The sequence below is a fragment of the Theropithecus gelada genome, chromosome X (genome assembly GCF_003255815.1).
Source record: "Theropithecus gelada isolate Dixy chromosome X, Tgel_1.0, whole genome shotgun sequence".
Lineage (NCBI taxonomy): Eukaryota > Metazoa > Chordata > Mammalia > Primates > Cercopithecidae > Theropithecus > Theropithecus gelada.
In genome coordinates this window covers 151,235,979-151,256,456 of record NC_037689.1, presented here as the reverse complement: position 1 = coordinate 151,256,456, position 20,478 = coordinate 151,235,979, and the positions used below count along the sequence as shown (strand labels likewise).

Sequence of the window (20,478 nt, the reverse complement as noted above, 5' to 3'; positions counted from 1 at the left end):
AAAAAAAAAAAAAAAAAAAAAAAAAAAAAAAAAAAAAAAAAAAAAAAAAAAAAAAAAAAAAAAAAAAAAAAAAAAAAAAAAAAAAAGAAAAAAAATCCCAACTCTTAGTTTCATTGATCTTTTCTGTTATTTATTTATTTATTTATTTATTTTTTTGAGACGGAGTCTCGCTCTGTCACCCAGGCTGGAGTGCAGTGGCTGGATCTCAGCTCACTGCAAGCTCCGCCTCCCGGGTTTACGCCATTCTCCTGCCTCAGCCTCCGGAGTAGCTGGGACTACAGGCGCCGGCCACCTCGCCCGGCTAGTTTTTTGTATTTTTTTTAGTAGAGACGGGGTTTCACCGTGTTAGCCAGGATGGTCTCGATCTCCTGACCTTGTGATCCCCCCGTCTCGGCCTCCCAAAGTGCTGGGATTACAGGCTTGAGCCACTGCGCCCGGCCTCTGTTATTTTTCTAGTCTCTATTTCATGTATTTCTGCTTTGATCTTTGTTATTTCCTTCTTTCTGCTGACTTTGGGCTTATTTTGTTCTTCCTTTTCTAGTTCCTTGATGTGTAAAGTTAGGTTGTTTGAAATCTTTCTTACTTCTATTTTCTTTTCTTTTCTTTTTTTTTTTCCAGTGACTCTTGTGCCTCAGCCTCCCAAGGAGCTGGGACTACAGGCATGTGCCACCACGCCCACTAATTTTTGTATTTTTAGTAGAGACGGGTTTTCACCATGTTGCTCAGGCTGGTCTTGAACTTCTGGCCTCAAGTGACCCACCAACCTTGGCCTTCCAAAGTGCTGGGATTATAGGTGTGAGCCACTATGCCCAGCTTCTTTCTTATTTCTTAATGGAGGCATTTAAGACTCTAAACTTCCCTCTTCGAATTGCTTTGCTGCACACTGCATTTTGTATGTTGTGTTTCCACGTTCATTTGTCTCAAGATATTTTTTTTTTGGTTTCCCTTTTGATTTCTTCTTTGACCCATCGGTTGTTCAGGAGGGTGTTGTGTATTTCCACATATCTGTGAGTTTTCTGTTAGTTTTCTGTTAGTTTGCTTTCTGTTAGTGATTTCTCTTTTGTGGTTGGGAAAGATGCTTAATGTGATTTGATCTTCTTGAATTTGTTAAGACTTGTTTTGTGGCCTAACATATGGTCTATCCTGGAGACTGCCCCATGCGCAGCTGAGAAGAAAGTGAATTCTGCTGCTGCTGGATGGAATGTTCTGTGTATTTCTGCTAGGTCCATTTGCTCTAGAGCAGTGGTCCCCAATCTTTTTGGCACCAAGGACCAGTTTCATGGAAGACAATTTTTCCATGGATGAAGGGTTGGGGGGTATGGTTTCAGGATGAAACTGTTCCACCTCAGATCATCAGGCACAACTTTGATCCCTCACATTCTCAGTTCATGATACGGCTCATGCTACTATGAGAATCTCATGCCGCTGCTGATCTGCCAGGAGATGGAGCTTAGGTGGGAATGCTCACTTGCCCACTAGTCACCTCCTGCTCTGCAGCCCAGTTCCTAATGGGCCACAGACCAGTACTGGTCAGTGGCCTGAGGTTGGGGACCCCTGGTCTAGAGTGTTGTTCAAGTCCTGCAGCATTATTATTTTTTTAACTTCCTTATAAATGGAATCGTACTGGATATATTTTTCTATAACCTGCTGTTTTTACTCCACATGACATTTGTGATAGACATCCAAGTTGATGCACACAACTGTAGTTTATTCATTTTTTTATTTTTTATTTTTTTAGACCTCTATGGTCTGACTCCGGGACATTTCTATTGGGACACTGGGACTGTTTCATTGTATGACTCTAACATAGATCTTTCATCTATTCTTCTGCTAATGGACACTTGGGTTGCTTCTGGCTTTTGCCTATTAAAAAACATTTAAACATTATTTTAAGCATTATAAACAATGCTGCTGTGAGCGATTTTGTACATGCAATCTGGTGTGTAGGAGTGAAATTGTTAGGTTCTAAATGCACACATCTTCAACTATACTAAATAATGCTCATTGTTTTCCAAAGCGGTTGTCCCAGTTTGCCTGCCCCAGGGAAGTGTGAGTTCCTGCTGCTCTGTAGTACTGCCAACACTTGGTATTGTCAGACTTTACATTTCTGCCAATCAGTGGATGCAAAAAGATACTTCACTGTGGGCCAGACGTGGTGGCTCATGCCTGTAATCCCAGCACTTTGGATCACCTGAGGTCAGGAGTTTGAGACCTGACCAACATGATGAAACCCTGTCTCTACTAAAAATACAAAAATTAGCCAGGTGTGGTGGCGTGCACCTGTAATCCCAGCTGCTCAAAAAGATAGAGTGAGACTCCAGTCTTCTGTACAAAGTGGGGCAGAGATGTGGGCACCCAACAGCTTCTTTGTTTTCTTTTTTCTTTTTTAATCTGCATAACCAGTGCAAGGACAGTAGCTTCTTATAGAGACTTTCAATCAATCTTCTTGTTCTGCACTCCCCAACACATACACACACACACACACATTGTTTCTGAGTTATTTGGTGCCTCTGATTCTTGTGCAAACCACCTCTACCACTGGCTGCCTCCCACTACTTCTTTCTGTGGAGATGCAAATTAAAGCCACAGTAAAATATCTTTTTTTTTTTTTTTTTTTTTGAGGCGGAGTCTCACTCAGTCGCCCAGGCTAGAGTGCAGTGGCGCAATCTCGGCTCACTGCGAGCTCCGCCTCCCGGGTTCACGCCATTCTCCTGCCTCAGCCTCCCAAGTAGCTGGGACTACAGGTGCCCACCACCATGCCCGGCTAATTTTTTTAATTTTTAGTAGAGACGGGGTTTCACCGTGTTAGCCAGGATGGTCTTGATCTCCTGACCTCATGATCCGCCCGCCTCGGCCTCCCAAAGTGCTGGGATTACAGGCGTGAGCCACCTTTTTTTTTTTTGAGATGGAGTCTCACTCTATCACCCAGGCTGGAGTGCAATGGCACAATCTCAGCTCACTGCAACCTCTGCCTCCCGGATTCAAGCGATTCTCCTGCCTCAGCTTTCCGAGTAGCTGGGATTACAGGTGCACGCCACCACACCTGGCTAATTTTTGTATTTTTAGTAGAGACAGGGTTTCTTTTCCTGAAATGCAGAGGTGGAGATGTCAGGTTGGTGAAAGGAGGCAGTATTTCAAATGACTTCTCTTCCTGGTGCCTGGTAGCCTTTGACCCCACGGCATATCATGGTGCAACACCCTGCTCTTGTCAACTGGGGTCAGGTTCCTGGGAAAGGCACTGGGCACCGTCAGGTTAGAGCCCCTGTGCAAGCTGAGGTGGGACATTGGCTCCTTGGGACCATCCATGCCGAGCCCCTCCTGGACAGGCTTCATAATCCTCAGGGGAGCATGTGCCCCGGTATAAAGACTACTCTTCTAGAACGTCAAATCAGAGCACTGGCAAGAGACATGCAGGGTCACATGGTGCTTTCTCCCTCCTTTCTGGCTGGAGACTTAGACTGTTCCAAACAGATGATGATTCACTGCGTCACCGAGCATGGGTAGCATATGAGACTGCAGACACCCTCAATCACATCATTCTTGTATTCACCTAGTGGTTGCTATGTAGCTCTACGCCAGGCACTGTGCTACCAGACACTGAGGATCCGGTAGGGAGCGAGAGGGACTTTGGGGACTGAGTCAATAGGACACAGGCTAGTGGAATAGGGAAGGATGACAGAGACAGAGGGTCAGATGATCCCCACGGTTCTGCCTGGGGCACCTGAAGGGAAGTCGGAAAGGAAGCCAGGTTGAAGAGGGATGGCAGTGAGTTTTGTGTCTGGTCTGCAGGACAGGGATGCCAGGTTCGGGGGAGGACAGGTAGGAGGTGTGCGTCACAGGTAGAGGCAATTGCTGTATGGGCCTGGGGTTTGATGGGAAGAGACGCTAAATCATAGTTCATGATTCTTTTTCAAAATTGTAATGCAAAGAGCCCTCATGCGTTTTATAGCATGTGCTGTGCAAGTTTTGGGGGTGTCAGGAAGGAGAAACATGCTCCTTTGTCTCCTGAAGCTCACAGGCTAGCGGACATGGCAAACACGTAAGAGAAGGGAGAAGAAGTCAGTCCGCAGAGAGCAGCTTTGGGTTTGCCTCTGATGCTGGCCCTGGCCCAGTTCAACCAAATCCAATGGAAACAGAGAGCTGAGAAAGCGGGAGAGTTGAGCTCACTGATGCTTGGATTTTACAGATGAATCTGGAGGTGGTTTCTCCCAGTGCTGACATCCAGGCACTGCAGGTGCCACAGAGAAACATGGAAGGGCCTTGTGGAGACCATCGCACCTGGCATCCTTCCCCCTTTTAGAACTGGAGCGAGACAACCATGCCTGCTATCACTACTTCTTTCTTTACAGTGTCGGTCCAACACTGTAATGGTCTGACAGTCCTGCAGGCTGGAAGCCCAGGATCATGGTGCCAGCAGGGTGGGCTTCTTCCAAGGCCTCTCTTCTGGGTGGTGGCCTCACGTGGCCTTTCCTCTGTGGGCACGTGCCCTTGGTGCTTCCCATCACTTTTTTCCAAGTTCACTCTGATCCCTTGAATCAGTTATCACTCCCCAACTTGTTTTCCAGCTTCTGTGATGTTCCTGGCAGGCACTCCTCTCACTCTCTGCTGTGAACTCTTCCCTTTTACATCTGCAATCCCTTTGCATTCCTTTTAGTGGCGTTTGGAGGAGAAGCAAGGGCTGAAGTTGTTCCCACTCATGTCTTTCGCCCCCAGGTGCCCCTGGTGTTTCAGCTCCCAGTGGTGCCTGGAGGGAGATCACTCTGTAGTTCATAATATTATTTCTATTTTTTACTTTTTTTTTTTTTGAGATGGAGTTTTGCTCTTGTCGCCCAGGCTGGAGTGCAGCAGCAGGATCTTGGCTCAGTGCAACCTCTGCCTTCCAGTTTCAAGTGATTCTCCTGCCTCAGCCTCCCAGGTAGCTGGGATTACAGGTGCCTGCCACTACGCCCAGCTAATTTTTGTATTTTTAGTAGAGACGGGGTTTTATCATGTTGACCAGGATGGTCTCGAATTCCTGACCTCAAGTGATCCACTCACCTTGGCCTCCCAAGGTGCTGGGATTAGAGGCGTGAGCCACCGCGCCTGGTCACACGTTTTTTCTTTTCTTTTTTTTCTTTTCTTTTTTTTAAATTTCCTCATAGTACTGCTTGGGTTACATGGCTTAAGCTTTTGTACATAGTTTTCATTGTTCAGTTCTAAATGCTTTTAGATGTTCATTATAATTCTTCTCAGACCAGTGCATTAGTTTTAATTTTTTTAATTTAAAAAATAATTTAATTTATTTTTATAGAGATGGGGGGGTCTCACTATGTTGCCTAGGCTGGTCTTGAACTCCTGGGCTCAAGCGATCCTCCTGCCTTGGCCTCCCGAAATTCTGGGATTATAGGTGTGAGGCACCATGTCTGGCCAGTAGTGTATCTTTAAATTTCCAAACATAGGGGAGCCCTTAGTTTTAGTTTGGTTGCCAATTTATGCCTTTATTCTATTGCATCAAGAACATGGCTGGTGTGATGTGAGTTCTTTTGCTATTTGCCGAGTCTTGTTTTGCAGCCTAGGACATGGTGAGTGTTAGTAAATGTCCAAGGTGAACTTAAAAACAATGTGTGGTCTGTAGTTTTTGGGTGTCCACTAAATTAAGCTTGTTCAACTTTTCCATATTCTTTTTTTTTTTTTTTTTTGAGACGGAGTCTCGCTCTGTCGCCCAGGCTGGAGTGCAGTGGCCGGATCTCAGCTCACTGCAAGCTCCGCCTCTCGGGTTTACGCCATTCTCCTGCCTCAGCCTCCCGAGTAGCTGGGACTACAGGCGCCCGCCACCTCGCCTGGCTAGTTTTTTTTTTGTATTTTTTTTTAGTAGAGACGGGGTTTCACCGTGTTAGCCAGGATGGTCTCGATCTCCTGACCTCGTGATCCGCCCGTCTCGGCCTCCCAAAGTGCTGGGATTACAGGCTTGAGCCACCGCGCCCGGCCTCCATATTCTTTTTTTTTTGACAGAGTCTCACTCTGTTGCCCAGGCTGGAGTGCAGGAGCACGATCTCAGCTCACTGAAACCTCAAGTTCAAGTGATTCTCCTGCCTTAGCCACCTGAGTAGCTGGGATTACAGGCACGAGCCACCACATCTGGCTCATTTTTATATTTTTAATTTTAGTTTCAGCATGTTGGCCAAGCTGGTCTCGAACTCCTGACCTCAAGTAATCTGCCTGCCTTCGCCTCCCAAAGTGTTGGGATTACAAGCATGAGACGCTATGCCTGGCCCAATTTTTCTACATTCTTACTAATTGAGTCTGCTTAGACCAGCAGTTCCAGTGAGAGGTGGTATAATTTCCTGCAGGGAGAATGTGCTTTTTTTAAATTAATTTTTCCTTTTCTTGTTTTGTAGTCATTTGAGGCTCTATCATTATGCAGGCACACAAGATCAGAATGGCTAATGCTTATTTTTTTTCCTGTCACCCAGGCTGGAGTGCAATGGCGTGATCTTGGCTCATGGCAACCTTCTCCTCCCAGGTTCAAGCAGTTCTGCCTCAGCCTCCCAAGTAGCTGGGACTACAGGTATGAGCCACCACGCCTGGCTAATTTTGTACTGCAGTAGAGATGGGGTGTCACCATGTTGGTCAGGCTGGTCTTGATCTCCTGACCTCAGGTGATCTGCCCGCCTTGGCCTCCCAAAATGCTGGGATTACAGGTGTGAGCAACCACGCCTAGCCGCTAATACTTCTTTTAAAATAATTTACTTATTTATGTATTTATTATTTTCCCCCACCCCTCCCCCGCCAGTGAATGCTTTGGAATGAATACTCATCAGTATGCTGCAACCTCTTTTAATCCTAATAATGATTTTGCCCTGGAGCCTAGTTTGTACGATATGAGCTTCTCTCCACTAGCTTCCTTTTGCATGGTCTTTGCCAGATGTGTCTCCTTCTATCTGTAGCAATTAGAGCCATTCCAGCTATGTGTCAAAAATAAACAAAAGGGGTTTATGATCAAGCATGGGCGACTTACGCAATCGTCAGAAGAAATAGAGGAACAACTTCCAGCCCTCTGAATCGGCCACTTCCTGGGATCAGGAATAAATCCTAATCTCAAAATGCAGGTAAACAGTCTACCTCCTGTCCCCTAAATGAGATGCCAAGCATGCCCCTCCCCTCAGCCAGGCTGTCTCCATCCAAACTTCAACGACCACTGGCCTCCCTGCTGACCCACGTCCCACTGAGGAGCACCAAGCTCTGAACCAACTGCCTGTGCACCATCCCCTCAGGCTGCACCTGCTCCCCAGGTCTGCCCCTCCTTTGGAGCTGCCTCTGTCCACCAAGGGTGCTGTCACTCACCTAACCTTCCAAACCAGAACCCAGTGGCACCTTGCTGCCCCCTCCACTCCCTGAAGAAGCTGCCCCCATGCCTGTCAAGTTCTTCCAACTGCTCGAAACTTCTGGAACTTCAGGCCTCAGCATGTCTTGTCTGGGTGGCTGCAATGGCTATGCTTTCTTCTCTCTCTCCATCAATCAATCAACCAATCAATCGATCATCTATCAATCAACTATCCACCTATCAGTCTATAATGAATAATCTATCAATCTATATCATTTATCTATATAATCAATCATTGATCTATCCCATGTATCTTCCTATCTACCTGTTATCATGTGTCTCCATCTGTCTATCATTTATGCCTCTATCATGTCTATCTTTCAATCATTTATCTATCACCAGGCACAGTGGCATGTGGCTGTAGTCCCAGCAACTCAGGAGGCTGAGGCAGGAGGACTACTTGATGCTAGCACATCGAGTCCAGACTGGGCAACATAGTGAGATCTCATCTCTAAAAAAATTTTAAATCATCTCTCTCTCTCTCTATTCATCTATCTATCCATGTATCTATCATGTATTATCTTTTATCTATCACTTATCACCCATCAATCATCCATCATCTATCAATCATCTATATCAATCATGTCTATACATGTATATATCTATGTATCAATTTATCCATCAATCATCTACCATCTATCTGCTTTTGAGGTGATATTCACAAAATACACAATCAATCCCTTTAAAGTGCACAATTCAGTGGCATTTAGTATGCTCTATAGTTCCAGAACATTTTCTTCACAATAAAAAGAAATCTGAGGCTGGGTGGGGTGGCTCATGCCTATAATCCAGCACTGTGGGAGGCTCAGGCAGGACGATCGCTTGAGCTCAGCAGTTTGAGACCAGCCTGGGCAACATAGTGAGATCCTGCCTACAAAAGAAATCACAAAATTAGCAGGGTATGGTGGCACACGCCTGTAGTTCCAGCTACTCAGGAGGCTGGGGCAGGAGAATTGCTTGAGCCGGGGAGATCAAGGCTGCAGTGAGTTATGACTGCACCACTGCACTCCAGCCTGGGTGACAGGGTGAGATCCTGTCTCATTAAAAAATAAAAAATAGGCCGGGCGCGGTGGCTCAAGCCTGTAATCCCAGCACTTTGGGAGGCCGAGACGGGCGGATCATGAGGTCAGGAGATCGAGACCATCCTGGCTAATACGGTGAAACCCCGTCTCTACTAAAAAATACAAAAAACTAGCCGGGCGAAGTGGCGGGTGCCTGTAGTCCCAGCTACTCGGGAGGCTGAGGCAGGAGAATGGCGTGAACCCGAGAGGAGGAGCTTGCAGTGAGCTGAGATCCGGCCACTGCACTCCAGCCGGGAAAAAAAAGCAACCATCCGTCTCTAAAAAAAAAAAAAAAAAAAAAAAAAAATACATACAATATATATATATATATTTTTAAAAGGACCCCCGCCCCATTTTCCTTCCCCTGCCCCAGCCGACACCCACTTGTCTGCTTTCTGTCCCGATGAGCCTATTCTGGACGTTTGTGTCTGGCTTCTTTCACCCAGCATGAACTCTTCGAGGTCTATCGGTCATGTTATGGCGGAATGGCACTGCGCCTTATGGACAGGCTGTTTGTCCATTTGTCTGTTGACGAGCACTCAGGCTGCCCCACCTTTGGGAGGCTATGGCCATCCATGCATAAAGGTATGGCCGTACAGCTGTTCTCAGTTCTAGTGCCTCTGAGGCCAGGTGGGCTGCTGCACCCCATTCCCACCAGCCACCCTCACATGCAGCCTGCAGAACTCAACACTGCTTCCCTGTTGCTGACAGCGCCTTGGTGGCCTCTGGGCTAAGTCCTGCCTCTGTAGTGTGGCCTCCAAGGCCCGCCGGCCGCAGCCCTCCCTTACCCTGCATGCAGCACGAACACCCTGTGCTGTGCTCCTGGTTCCCCCCAGGTCCCTGCACAAATGGCCCCTTCTCCCTAGAAGAGCCAGCAGCACCCTGTGTGGCAGCTTAGACATCCCTTCTCTTGCCTTCGTGCTCCTCCCACAGGGACCAGCATGATTCCCTCCCCTAGTCCTATTTGGGCTCAGCCAGTATTTCTGTGCAATGTTGTTGCAGGTTCTGCCCTGCCACCGTCATGGGAACCCTAAGAGCATTGGTGTGAGGCTTGGCGGAGGACATGCTGGACCGTGTCTTCTGGTGACTTTCCCCCGCAGAAGGGCTTGGGGGTCAGGCCCACTCCTTTCCCAAACTCACTCTTTCCCCCACAGGCAACCCACTCCCTCTCCTCCATCTCTCCCTGAGACCCGCAGCAGACACCACCAGACTCCGAGGCAGGGAGGAAGGACTGCATTTGCCAATGGAGGCTTTTACTGGGGGGACTGGGGGTGGCGCCCGGCCCGAGGGCTGAGGGCCTGGGAAAGGCACACGGTGGCGGTGGGGTCTCTTGGGCAGGCGCTGGCTCTATAGACAGCTCCCCCTGGTGACCCCTCTTTGGCACTGAGCTGGGAACATGGTGTCCGCACTCCCGGCTGGCAAGCAGAGGCCCGTGTGCCCCGGTGGCGGCTGGCAGTGTAGGCTGGCGGGGTGACGGCCACAGGGGCTGGGTTTGGCACCGGTGGGAGCCAGGGCCCCATGGGACTCAGAGGCTGGGCCACCCCCGCTGCTGGCAGGGTAGTCACATTGGCCATGGAGATGGCTACGAATAGGGAATCCAATAAATTAGGCTGTAGAAAGAAGAGGTGAGGGGCCGAGGGGGCTGCGGCTACATTCTCGCTCGGCAGGCAGTGCTGTGCGTCCCTCTCCCGTGGGCTCTTCAGGGCTCTCGTGGGGGAGAGGATGCAGGTGAGGGGCTCTGTGTGACCATGGGTCCCACTGGGTGGCTTTTATGGCATCCCATGGGACAGAAGCCTTGGCTGGCCACCCTCAGGGGATGGATCATGGGGTCTTTGAGAGACTGACGAGGAGGGAATCATGGGGACTCGAGTCTCCGGAGGGAGGCCACCTGCAGCACCAGGGGCTGTGGCCTGAGTGGCTCCTGGGGCTCGGCTGCGCTGCTGTGGCCAGCACTGGGCCCCCGTGCCCCAGCTTCCTCCGCGGAGCAAAGTAGAAGACTCACTACCCTGGACAGGGCCCAGTCACTGTGGAACAGCCCCCCCAGGGAGTGGGAGGGTCAGGGTGGGGGTTATGCAGGGCGTCACCCTCCACATCTACTTTCCCAAGGGCGGGAAGGGTGTTCTAGGAGGGGCCAGACATGCAGGGGCAGGGTGCATGCGCAGGTGGGTGCTGCTGTCTCCTTCATATGATCTGAGCTTGGGGGCGGGGCAGGGGCCGGGGAAGGCCGAGTCAGGTGGAGGCACCCTGGAGGCCACCAGGGTCTTGTGGGCTAGGTGCAGGCACCTGTGCTGGGGCCATGGCCTCGCCCAGGATCTGGCAGAGCTCTTGGAGGCGCCGCTGCATCTTGGGAATGCCTGCCAGCTGCTGCTCCAGCCGCTGCTTCTCCTCTGTCAGGCTCAGGCGAGCAGCCGAGTCCAGCTTCTCGAACTTCCAGCCACCCTCCCCGTCAAACTGTAGCAAGTGTGTGTGGTACTTCCTGGCCAGGAGAGGGACAGGGTCAGGGGCATGGCACGAGGGCTGCTGATGAGAGCCGCCTGCTGCTGCTGGGCTCACCAGGCCACGTCCTCCCCTCAGGCTGCCACTCCCACCGACCCCAGACAGGGAGAGAGGGCACCTACCACAGGGAGGGCCGGTGGGTGATGGAGAGCAGGGCGATGCCCGCGTCCTTGGCTGCCTGGAAGATCTTGCCTTCCACATCGATGCTCACGGCACTGGTGCATTCATCCAGGAGGGCGTACTTGGGCCTGGGGGTCCGGGCCGAGAGGAGAGTCTGTGCACCCTCCAGGGCCCAGTACCTCAGCCCAGCTCAGGCTCCACTGAGCCCAGGCCTCCCCATGGCTGCTACTTCCCCTTCCAGGGGACCCCAGGGAGCCCAGAGTGCTCACCTGTGGTAGAACATGCGGGCCATGCCGATTCTTTGCTTCTCGCCACCCGACAGGACGTCCTTCCAGTCACACATAGCCTCCCAACCTGGGCGGGGGCAAGGGTCTTGGCTCAGTTCCACCAGCACCCAGCCCTGGGGGCCGGCCGGGGAGCTGGGGGAGCTGTGGGAATGAGCTGGCTGTGATGACAGGGCCACTGTGCCTCTGTGTCCTTGTCCGTCTGCCAGGCATTAATCATGGAGGAGTGGGGACTGGAATCATGCCTTCTCCTAGAAGAGATATGGTGGAGTCCCAGCCCCAGCACTTCAGTGTGACCTTATTTGGAGACAGGGCCTTCATGGAGGTGATCACACTAAGATGAGGTCATCAGAGTAGACCCTAATTCAATATGACTATGTCCTCATAAAAAGGGGGCATGCGGGCAGAGGACGTGCATAGAGGGAACATGAAGTGAAGATATACAGGGAGAAGTGGGCTATCTGCGAGCCAAGGACAGAGGCCTGGAACACATCCTTCTGTCACGACACCCAGAAGGAGTCCACCCTGCTGGCACCTGGATCTCAGGCTGCTGGATGCAGGAGACGACCCACCCCTGCGGTTTATGGCAGCCCCAGGGCACCCACACAATTCCCTGGCACAGAGCCCCAGAGCTGCCACAGTGCTCTCCCCAGACCAGGGGCTTGTCACCACCCACAGGGGTTGGGCCTCCTGTCACTGCCCTGTGCCAGCACTTTGGCAAGGCTCGAGTGGGCTGCTTGAACAAGCAGGTGAGTTGGCTGCTCCACTGGGCCGGGGCACTGCGGCAGAAGTGGCCCCTCCTGTATTCTCGGGCATGCTGCCTTCCCCTGCGGCCCAGGACTGGAAGTGGCGACAGGGTGTATGGCCACCCAGAATAGAGATTACGCTTCCCAGGTGGCCTTGTGGTGAGGTGTGAGCATGAGACTAAGCTGTGGCCAATGAGATGTAACTGTAAGTATTCAATATGGTGGCTTCTGGAACCTTCCTTAAAAGATAGAAGGCACATACCTTTTGCCCCTTCCCTTCTACTTCCTCCATCCTACAGCCTGGGACATGATGTGAGGGCTGCAGCAGCCCCCCTGTATCATGAGGTGACTTTGGAAATGGAGGCCACACACAGCAGAGTGACCTGGTAGAAAAGCCTAGAGCCCTGGGACCTTCACAGAGCAGGGCCAGCCCCGGCAACCGTGGCCTGGCTGTCTTGGGACCTAACAGCTCAGCAGAATAAACTCACAAACGATCTTAGCCACTACTGCAGGGAGGCCGGTTCTGTTCCTCGCAGCTCAACTCCATCCTCACGGCTCATGCTGGCCGGCCACAGGCCCTAGGCATTCAGGCTGCCACAGAGGCGGGAGGGGCCACTGCTCCCAGGCTGAGGGCAGCACGAGCAAGAAGCAGGGCCGCGCCAGGGGCTGCTCCACTGCCATCGCCACCTGTGTCCCCGCTTCCTCCACAGGCAGGTGACAACACCCCAGCCATTTCCTGCAGGAGCCACTTCTTCTCATGTTGCCACCAAGGCAGGGCTTGGTGCCTGTGCCCTTGAACCGTGAAGGGGAGCCCCAGCAAGGCGAGGCCCTTGCCCAGGGCAATCTTGCACCCAGCACTGGGGGCTGGAAGCTGAACCCAGAGGATCAGAATTCAAAGAGAGAACTAAACACTCCTACCATGACCCTGCAGCTGCACCCCCTCTCCTCCTCTGCTCTCCCAGCACGATGGACACTGTGAACAAGCAGCATTCCTTGATAAGCCCAGGACAAGACAACAGCTTAGTCTGGCCTCCTTTTCCATGAACTCATCTCAGAATCCACCCGACTCTGCTGGCCCCAGCCCCCTCCAAGCGTCTGCACAAACCTCCGGACAGTAGCCATCACTGCACACATGTGCCTGCCCCTGCCCACCGCCCCATGGTCCTTCCAAGAGCGTCTGATCCTGCTCAGGGAAAGCCTAGGCTCCCGTCTGGTCCGGAGGGGACTCTGTGAGCTAGCCTCTCGCGCCACCAAGCCTGTGGGCCGCACTCCGCCCTGCTGTCCCTGGCTCCCCGACAGGGTAACCGCTCAGCATTCTGCAGGGCTCAGCTCAGACCTCTTTTCTCTGGGAGAGGGTATCCTGGGTCCCCCAATGAGGTGCACAACCCTGTTAGGTGCCCCCTTCTCTAGAGCACCCATGCCACCTGGGGCCATCTGTGTGGTGCTGGTCCTCCCTGGTAGGCAGGCCTTAGAGGCAGCACCCTCTGTCCCGCCCCTGTGGCACCTGGCACTTTAGACTCCTGGATGTTGAGATAATCTTCACTCCCTGGAGGCCAAGGGAGAGGCCACAGTGGGACAAAAGGCGGCTGCCAGCCCCAGGCCTCCTACCTCCCTCCCGCTGCAGGATGTGCTGCAGATGCACGATGTCCAGGATGGCTTCCAGGTCCTGCTCTGAGTAGCCCTTCCTTCGCATGTCCTCCACTGAGTCCGGGTAGATCACCTGGTCACGCAGGGAGCCCACAGACATATAGGGCCTGTGGGAAAGCTGGGTGTCCATAGAGGGAAGGGCTGGCCCTGCCTCTCCCAAGATACTCTGCGCCTCCCAGGCAGCGTCCACAGCCACGCTCACACGCACCCACACGCTCACGTCGCCGCCCGTGCACACACCCCACACAGATCCAAAACAGGGCAGTGGATTGGGCGGGTTTGGAGGGAGCAGGAACCATAGCCTGTCTCTGGCTCTGGGGACAGTGCCTCGGTGTCCTCTCCTGAGGTGCTGACTCTTCACCACTTCCTGGGCCTCTGCAGGAAGCCATGCGTGAGCGCACAGGCAGGAAGAGGTGCAGGAGAGACGCACGGGCTTCCTCACCTCTGTGGGATGTAGAACATGCGCTGGGGTGGGGGCTTGTAGAGCACACCGCCGTACGTGGGCCAGAGCCCACCCAGGATCCGGAACAGGGAGCTCTTGCCGCAGCCGTTGGGGCCCGTGATGAGCAGATGCATGCCTTCCTCCACCTGCAGGGGCAACAGCCACTGACGCCAGAGCGCGCAGGCTCCTTCCCGTACCCTATGGCCTCCTGCCCAGCCTTGAGAGGCTCCCAATGCCCGAGGCCAGCAGGCGGGCCATTCTTGATCTGTTGATAAAGGACAGCAGGGCCTGGGGGATGGGATCCAGCATCCATGGCCCTAGTTAAATTTAGCTCTCGCTAAATGCCTGGCCCAGGACATAGGAATGGACAAGACCTGGCCCTGTCCTCAGGCCCTGACATGCCCAGAGAACGTGGGTCCAGCACAAGAGGAAGGGCCTATTCTGCCACAGCTGAACGAGTAGGTGTGTTTCAACACAGCCAGTGCCATCCTCAGTCCCATCCAACTTCCACTTCACCAGGAATCCAAGTGCAGGGTCAACTCTCAGCCCCCTTTAAGGAACTACCCTGAAAGGCACTTTGTTTTCAAGAGACGAGATCTCAGTGTCGCCCAGGCTGGAGTGCAGTGGTGTGACCACAGCTCACTGCTGTCTCCAACTCCTTGGCTCAAGTCATCCTCCCACCTCAGCCTCCTGAGTAGCTGGGCCTACAGATGCACGCCACCATGCCTGGCTAAGTTTTAAATGTTTTTTTAGAGACGGGGTCTTGCTATGTTGCACAGGCTGGTCTCAAACTCTTGGACTCAAGCAATTCTCTCACCTTGGCCTCCTGAGTCACTGGGGACAAAAGGCAGTTTCTTTCTTTTCTTTTTGAGACAGGGCCTTGTGGTGGGATCATGGCTCACTGCAGGCTCAACCTACTGGGCTCAAGAGATCCTCTCACTTTAGCTTTTCAAGTAGCTAGAACTAGAGGCACGGCCACCACACTTGGCTTATTTTTGTATTTTTAAAAATTTTTGTAGAGACGGTGTTTGCCATGTTGCCCAGGCTGGTCTTGAACTCCTGGGCTGAAGCGATCTGCCCACCTCGGCCTCCCAAAGTGCTGGGATGACAGGCATGAACCACCACACCCGGCCCAAAAGGTACTTTCTATATGGCTCTAGACTGACAGTACAGACCCACTGCCTTCCCAGGTGCCAGAATGACCCAGAGATGCCACAGTGGCCCCTGGCTCTGCATCATGGACCCCAGGCTCCTCAATTCACTGATTCCATGGTCCTCACTGGAGCTAGGAAACGTCTACTTCGGGAAAATGCCAGCCAGGCTGGGGGGAGGGCTGTGTGCAGGGAGGAGGCCGGGGGCCTGGAGTCAGTGAAGTCCATGGTAACAACAATGCTACACAGGGCTCCTGGGAAGACTTGAGGGCGTAGTCTTTAGCTTACCTCAGGCAGTGTCATGGACGGAACTGTGTCTTCTGAAATTCCTATGTGGGAACCCTAATCCCCACTACCTTGGAGTGTGAGCTGATTTGGAAACAGGGTCGTTGCGGACGTGACGAATTAGGTTTGGATGAGGTCATTCTGCAGAAGGGTGGGCCCTAATGCAATGTGACCCATGTCATGGCAGGGCAGACGGAGACACGGACACACCCAGAGGGAGAGTGCTGTGTGGAGACAGAGGCTGAGGCCAACCTGCCGTGGCAGAAGCCAAGGAAGCCCGCAGATGGTCAGCAGAGCAGAAGCTGGGACAGAGGCCCCGAGCGGAGGCGCCTTCTCGGTACTCGGCAAGAGTCCGCCCCGCCTGCGCCTTCCTCTCGGACTGCCGTTCCCCAGCTGGGAGAGAGGCCATCTCTGCTGGGAAAGCCACTCAAAGTTTGTAACACTTTGTGACCACAGCCACAGGATGCTAATGCAGCCACCTGACTGTCCCCTCCTGAGGGGCCGGGCCTGGGCCTTGCCCCATCTTGCACACCTGGCTCCCTGAGCAGCTGTGGCCCGGTGTGCAGGGGCCCTGTGAGCTTGCCTGCTGCCCCTGCCTGCTTGTGCTGCCCGGGGCCAGCCTGGAAACCACCCTCCTCAGACTCACTGGTGATCAGCTCCCCCGATATCCTAGGAGTGGCCACTGCCAGCGGTGAGGGGTAACCACCTATGCTGGCCCCTCCTCCCTGGCACGCCCCTCCTCCCCGGCACGCCCCTCCTCCCTGGCACGCCCCTCCTCCCTGGCATGCCCCTCCTGTCTGCTTTGTCCTGTGTGAGCTGCCCCTCAGGCCCACGGCCTCTACCGTCAGCTGCCTGCCCACTTGCTCGCAGCGACTCCTGGGCAAGGCTTCATCCCACCCCCACCACCCCGAGGGACTTTGACCACTCTTCTTGTGATCCCCACTGTCCCTTGAACAGCTGTCCACCTGGAGACCTTTGTAACACTTTAGTGCCCCTCCACGGTGAGGACTCCCTGAGTGCAGGGCTCCTGATTTACCTCAGGTTTCTGGTGCCCAGCTCAGAGTTCAGGGCATATTGGTTAAATGAATGAATGAATGAGTGATTCCTTGTCACTTCTCTACCTGTCCCTCCACCCCAGTCTCCCCCTCACTCCATTGCTCCCCAGCCCCATCTAAACCCCTGGCTGGGGACACAGGTAATCTGTGGCCTTCCCAGGGAGGTCGAGTGGCAAGGTTTGAAGCAGAGCCCCCCGCCCGGGTCTTGGCTTTCTTAGGAGTATGGGGAGCTGGCATCAGATGATAGGGCCAGGAACGCCAGGGTGAACCTTGGCCAATCCTGGTATCACTGGTCTCTCTTATTAGCCTCTGTTGCCCCAGGATGAACAGTCAGAGACACGTTGGTCTCTCACCTTGACCTTGGCCCACCTGCCACGTAGATCTAGGGACAATGGCTGTTGCCAGCACAGACAGGCGGGAACCAAGGGCTGAGGCTTGCATATGTGCGTGGCTGGCGCCCTCCCCGCTGGACCTACCCTGATGTTGAGGCTGGCCACCACCACCTCTCCTGAGGGCGTGATGATGGGGATGTTCTCGCAGATGATCCCCTGCTCCACATCCACCACCTGGCCTGCAGAGAGAGTACGGCGGGGGGTGGGGAGGGGAAGGAGTGGCGGCAACCCCTCTGCATTCTGGGGGGTCTGCGTGCCCCTGGCAGCATGCCAGCTGGTTCCCCACCAGTAGCCTGTGGTCCAGGGCCCCTAGGGAACACAGCCAGGTTTTCCAACAAGCTGAACTCTTCCCTCAGTGTCTAGTACGGTGCCCTGGGCCGCCACCCACTTCTGCAGCACCTGCCTCCCATGGCAGCCAGCGGCTGACACACTGACTGGAACTTTCTCTCCCCAGGAAACCCTCCAGGGGCCCAGCTCGACCAGGCCGAAGTCCTCAAAGACCCTGCTGGGCAGCCCTCCCGTCCTGGGTGGACTGGGATGGGCCAGAAGCGCACAGAGGTCCCTGAGTGAGGGAGCAGGAATGGGAGGAGCTGGGGCAGCAGGTCAGCATCTGCAGTAGCAGCAGGGGCGGGGTCACTCATAGGGAGGGGACAGCCTTACCTCGGATCTTCAGGGGGCCCTCCACGCGGACACCAGACCGGCCAATGGTCCCAGACCCCGCCTGAGCATCCTCCAGCTCCCTGGGCCTCTTGAAGTGACAGCGCTGAACATCTTCAAACACCTGGAACATCTCGTGCACCCGGGCTGTGTAGCCAGCAAGCTCCGTCACCTGAGGGAGGGTGACCCTGGCTCAGCCCTTGCCAGTTGCAGGGAGAGGAGCATGGCAAGGATGGCAAGGGTCGGGCTGGGCCAGAGGTACCTCCTTGTATGACGACATGATCCGCTCAATGGCATCTGCAGCCGCTGTCAGGAGGTTGCGGGCAATAGTGAAGGCTTCTGTGCGCTCGCTCACCAGCTCCTCCTCCTTCTTTTCCAAGGCTGCCTTCTTCACGGCCTCTGCATCTGCAAAGCCCCAGAGGGGTGGGTGGCGGGGCGGGGAGGGGCAGACAGTGGAAAGTTAAAAATGAGCCGCTGGAGAGAAAGGCCAGGCTCTTCTGCAGATGGTGCCAAGGCAACCAGATCTCTCCCTCTTTCTCTCCATGTGCAAGAGAGGGACTCCTCACACCATACATACAAACCAACCCAGAGCACATCATAGGGTGATGTGTAGAGTAGCCCAAACTATGAAACTCTTAGAAGAAAATGGGATAAAGCTTCACGACCTTGGATATGGCAACAGTTCCTTCACTAGGACACCAAAAGCATGAGCAACAAGAGAAAAACACATCAACTACACCTCATCCAACTCAACACTTTTGTGCACCAAAGGACAACATGGAGACAGTGAAAAAGACAACCTACAGGCTGGGAGAAAACTCTAGACTGGTGAAGCACACATCTGATGAGGGTGCAGTATCCAGAATATACAAAGAGCTTTTACAACTCAACGACAGAGCTAACCTGATCACACATGGGCAAAGGACGCAAACAGACATTTCTCCAAAGAAGACATACAAATGGCCACTCAGCACATCAAAAGTGGCTCAGCGTCATTAGTCATCAGGGAAATGCAAATCAAAACCACCAAGAGATACCACCTCCCACCCACTAGGTGGCTAGAACACAAAGGAGATGACAACCAGTGCTAGCCAGGATGAAACGGTGGAACCCTCCAACACTGCTGGCGGAAAGGTAAAATGGGGCAGCCACTGTGGAAAACGGTCTCGCAGCTCCTCAAAAAGTGAACTGTCCAGTTACTGTGTGACCTGGCAATTCCACTCCTAGCTATACACCTAGGAGAAACGAAAATATCTGTGCACATAGAGACTTGTCCATGGATGTTCACAGCAGTGTTATTCACAATAGCCAAAACAGGAAGAAACCCAAAATGTCCATCCATGGATGAATGGATAAAGAAATTGTGGTCTATGTACACAATGGAATATTATTCAGCTATGAAAAGGAATGAAGGACTGATTCATCTTATGACATGGACGAATCTTGAAACCATGATGCTCAGTGAAGGAAGGTAGTCACAAAAGGCCACAGAGCACATGATTCCATTTCTAGGACATGTCCAGATAGGCAAATCCACAGAGACAGGAAGCAGATGAGTGGGTGCCAGGGGCTGGAGAGAGGGAATGAGGAGTGACTGTTTATGGGTCTGGGGTTTCTTTGGGGGATAAAATAAAAATAAAACATTCTGGAGTTAGTGGTGATGGCTGCACAACTCTGTGAATGAATTTAAATTGTACATGGAAAAGGATGAATTGTATGGTATGTTAATTACATCTCAATAACATTGATTTTTAAAATGCACCAGCAGGCATCTCACTTTGTTTCTGGGTACAACCAACTCCTTCCACCTGCCCTCTGTCCTGCACCACTGATGTCGCCCCTCCTGGGGAATATCTGAACTTTGTCATCCAACGCCCAGGGCTGTTTGGCTTTGAAACACCAACTTTCTTTTTTTTTCTTTCTTTCTTTTCTTTTTTTTTGAGACAGAGTCCTGCTCTGTTGCCCAGGCTGGAGTGCAGTGGTGTGATCTTGGCTCACTGCAACCTCTGCCTCCCAGGTTCAAGTGACTCTTATGCCTCAGCCTCCCAAGTAGCTGGGATTACAGGCGCCTGCCACCAAGCCCAGCTAATTTTTTTGTATTTTTAGTAGAGACGGGGTCTCACCATGTTGGCCAGGCTGGTCTCAAACTCCTGACCTCAGGTGATTCGCTCGCCTTGGCCTCCCAAGATGCTGAGATTACAGGCGTGAGCCACCGCGCCCAGCCTAATGTCCCACTTCCTGACCTCTACACCATGGTTTTTGACCTCTGGGCCAGCAGCCATATTGTTTGGTGTCTGTTTCTCCCAGGAGCTGCTCCTGTCTTAACTTGCTTTTCTGTCACACTCTAGGGCCCCGTGGCAGCACCCTTGACCCTCGTCAATGGCCCTCTCAGTTTCTTGATCCTTAGAGTCCCCACAGGAGCAGAGGTGGGGAGCAAGGGTGAAGGCTGCCTCTGAGGGTATTGGGGTGTGGCTGAGGTGGTGGGAAGGTCCTGTGAAGGACCTGAGGACTCTATCCAGGGGTGTGTGTGATCCTGAGGGGTAAGCCTCAGGGATCATTGGCTGGGGGCTGGGGGAGGACATGAAACGTAGAGTCAGCTCGGGGCCATGCAGGGTGGAAAGGGGCCTGGCCTGGGAAACCAGGGAACTAGACTGGGCTGGCAGGGTGGGGACATTAATCCTAAAGGTTGAAGGCCTTGGACCTTCCTTCCCACCGTGCTTTTTTTTTTTTTTTTTTTTTTTTTTTTTTTTTTTTTTTTTTTTTTTGAGGGGTTTTTTTT

The 20,478-nt window shown here is 52.9% G+C and overlaps 1 protein-coding gene across 2 annotated transcripts in view; it reads right to left on the bottom strand.

Annotated features, from left to right (window-relative positions):
* Positions 1-9,641: 9,641 nt before the first annotated feature.
* Positions 9,642-20,478, bottom strand: part of ABCD1 (ATP binding cassette subfamily D member 1) — a 19,897-nt gene continuing 9,060 nt past the window's right edge. The window contains exons 3-10 of one of the 2 annotated variants that reach the window (XM_025371752.1): positions 17,962-18,104; positions 17,703-17,871; positions 17,127-17,221; positions 14,160-14,305; positions 13,679-13,824; positions 11,310-11,394; positions 11,043-11,168; positions 9,642-10,900 (exon numbers count right to left, since the gene is read on the bottom strand). In XM_025371752.1, the coding sequence (XP_025227537.1) occupies positions 10,654-10,900; positions 11,043-11,168; positions 11,310-11,394; positions 13,679-13,824; positions 14,160-14,305; positions 17,127-17,221; positions 17,703-17,871; positions 17,962-18,104 (1,157 nt within the window). In that variant the 3' untranslated portion in view covers positions 9,642-10,653. The remainder of the gene's footprint in view (positions 10,901-11,042; positions 11,169-11,309; positions 11,395-13,678; positions 13,825-14,159; positions 14,306-17,126; positions 17,222-17,702; positions 17,872-17,961; positions 18,105-20,478) is intronic. The other variant, XM_025371753.1, reaches the window with a different exon arrangement.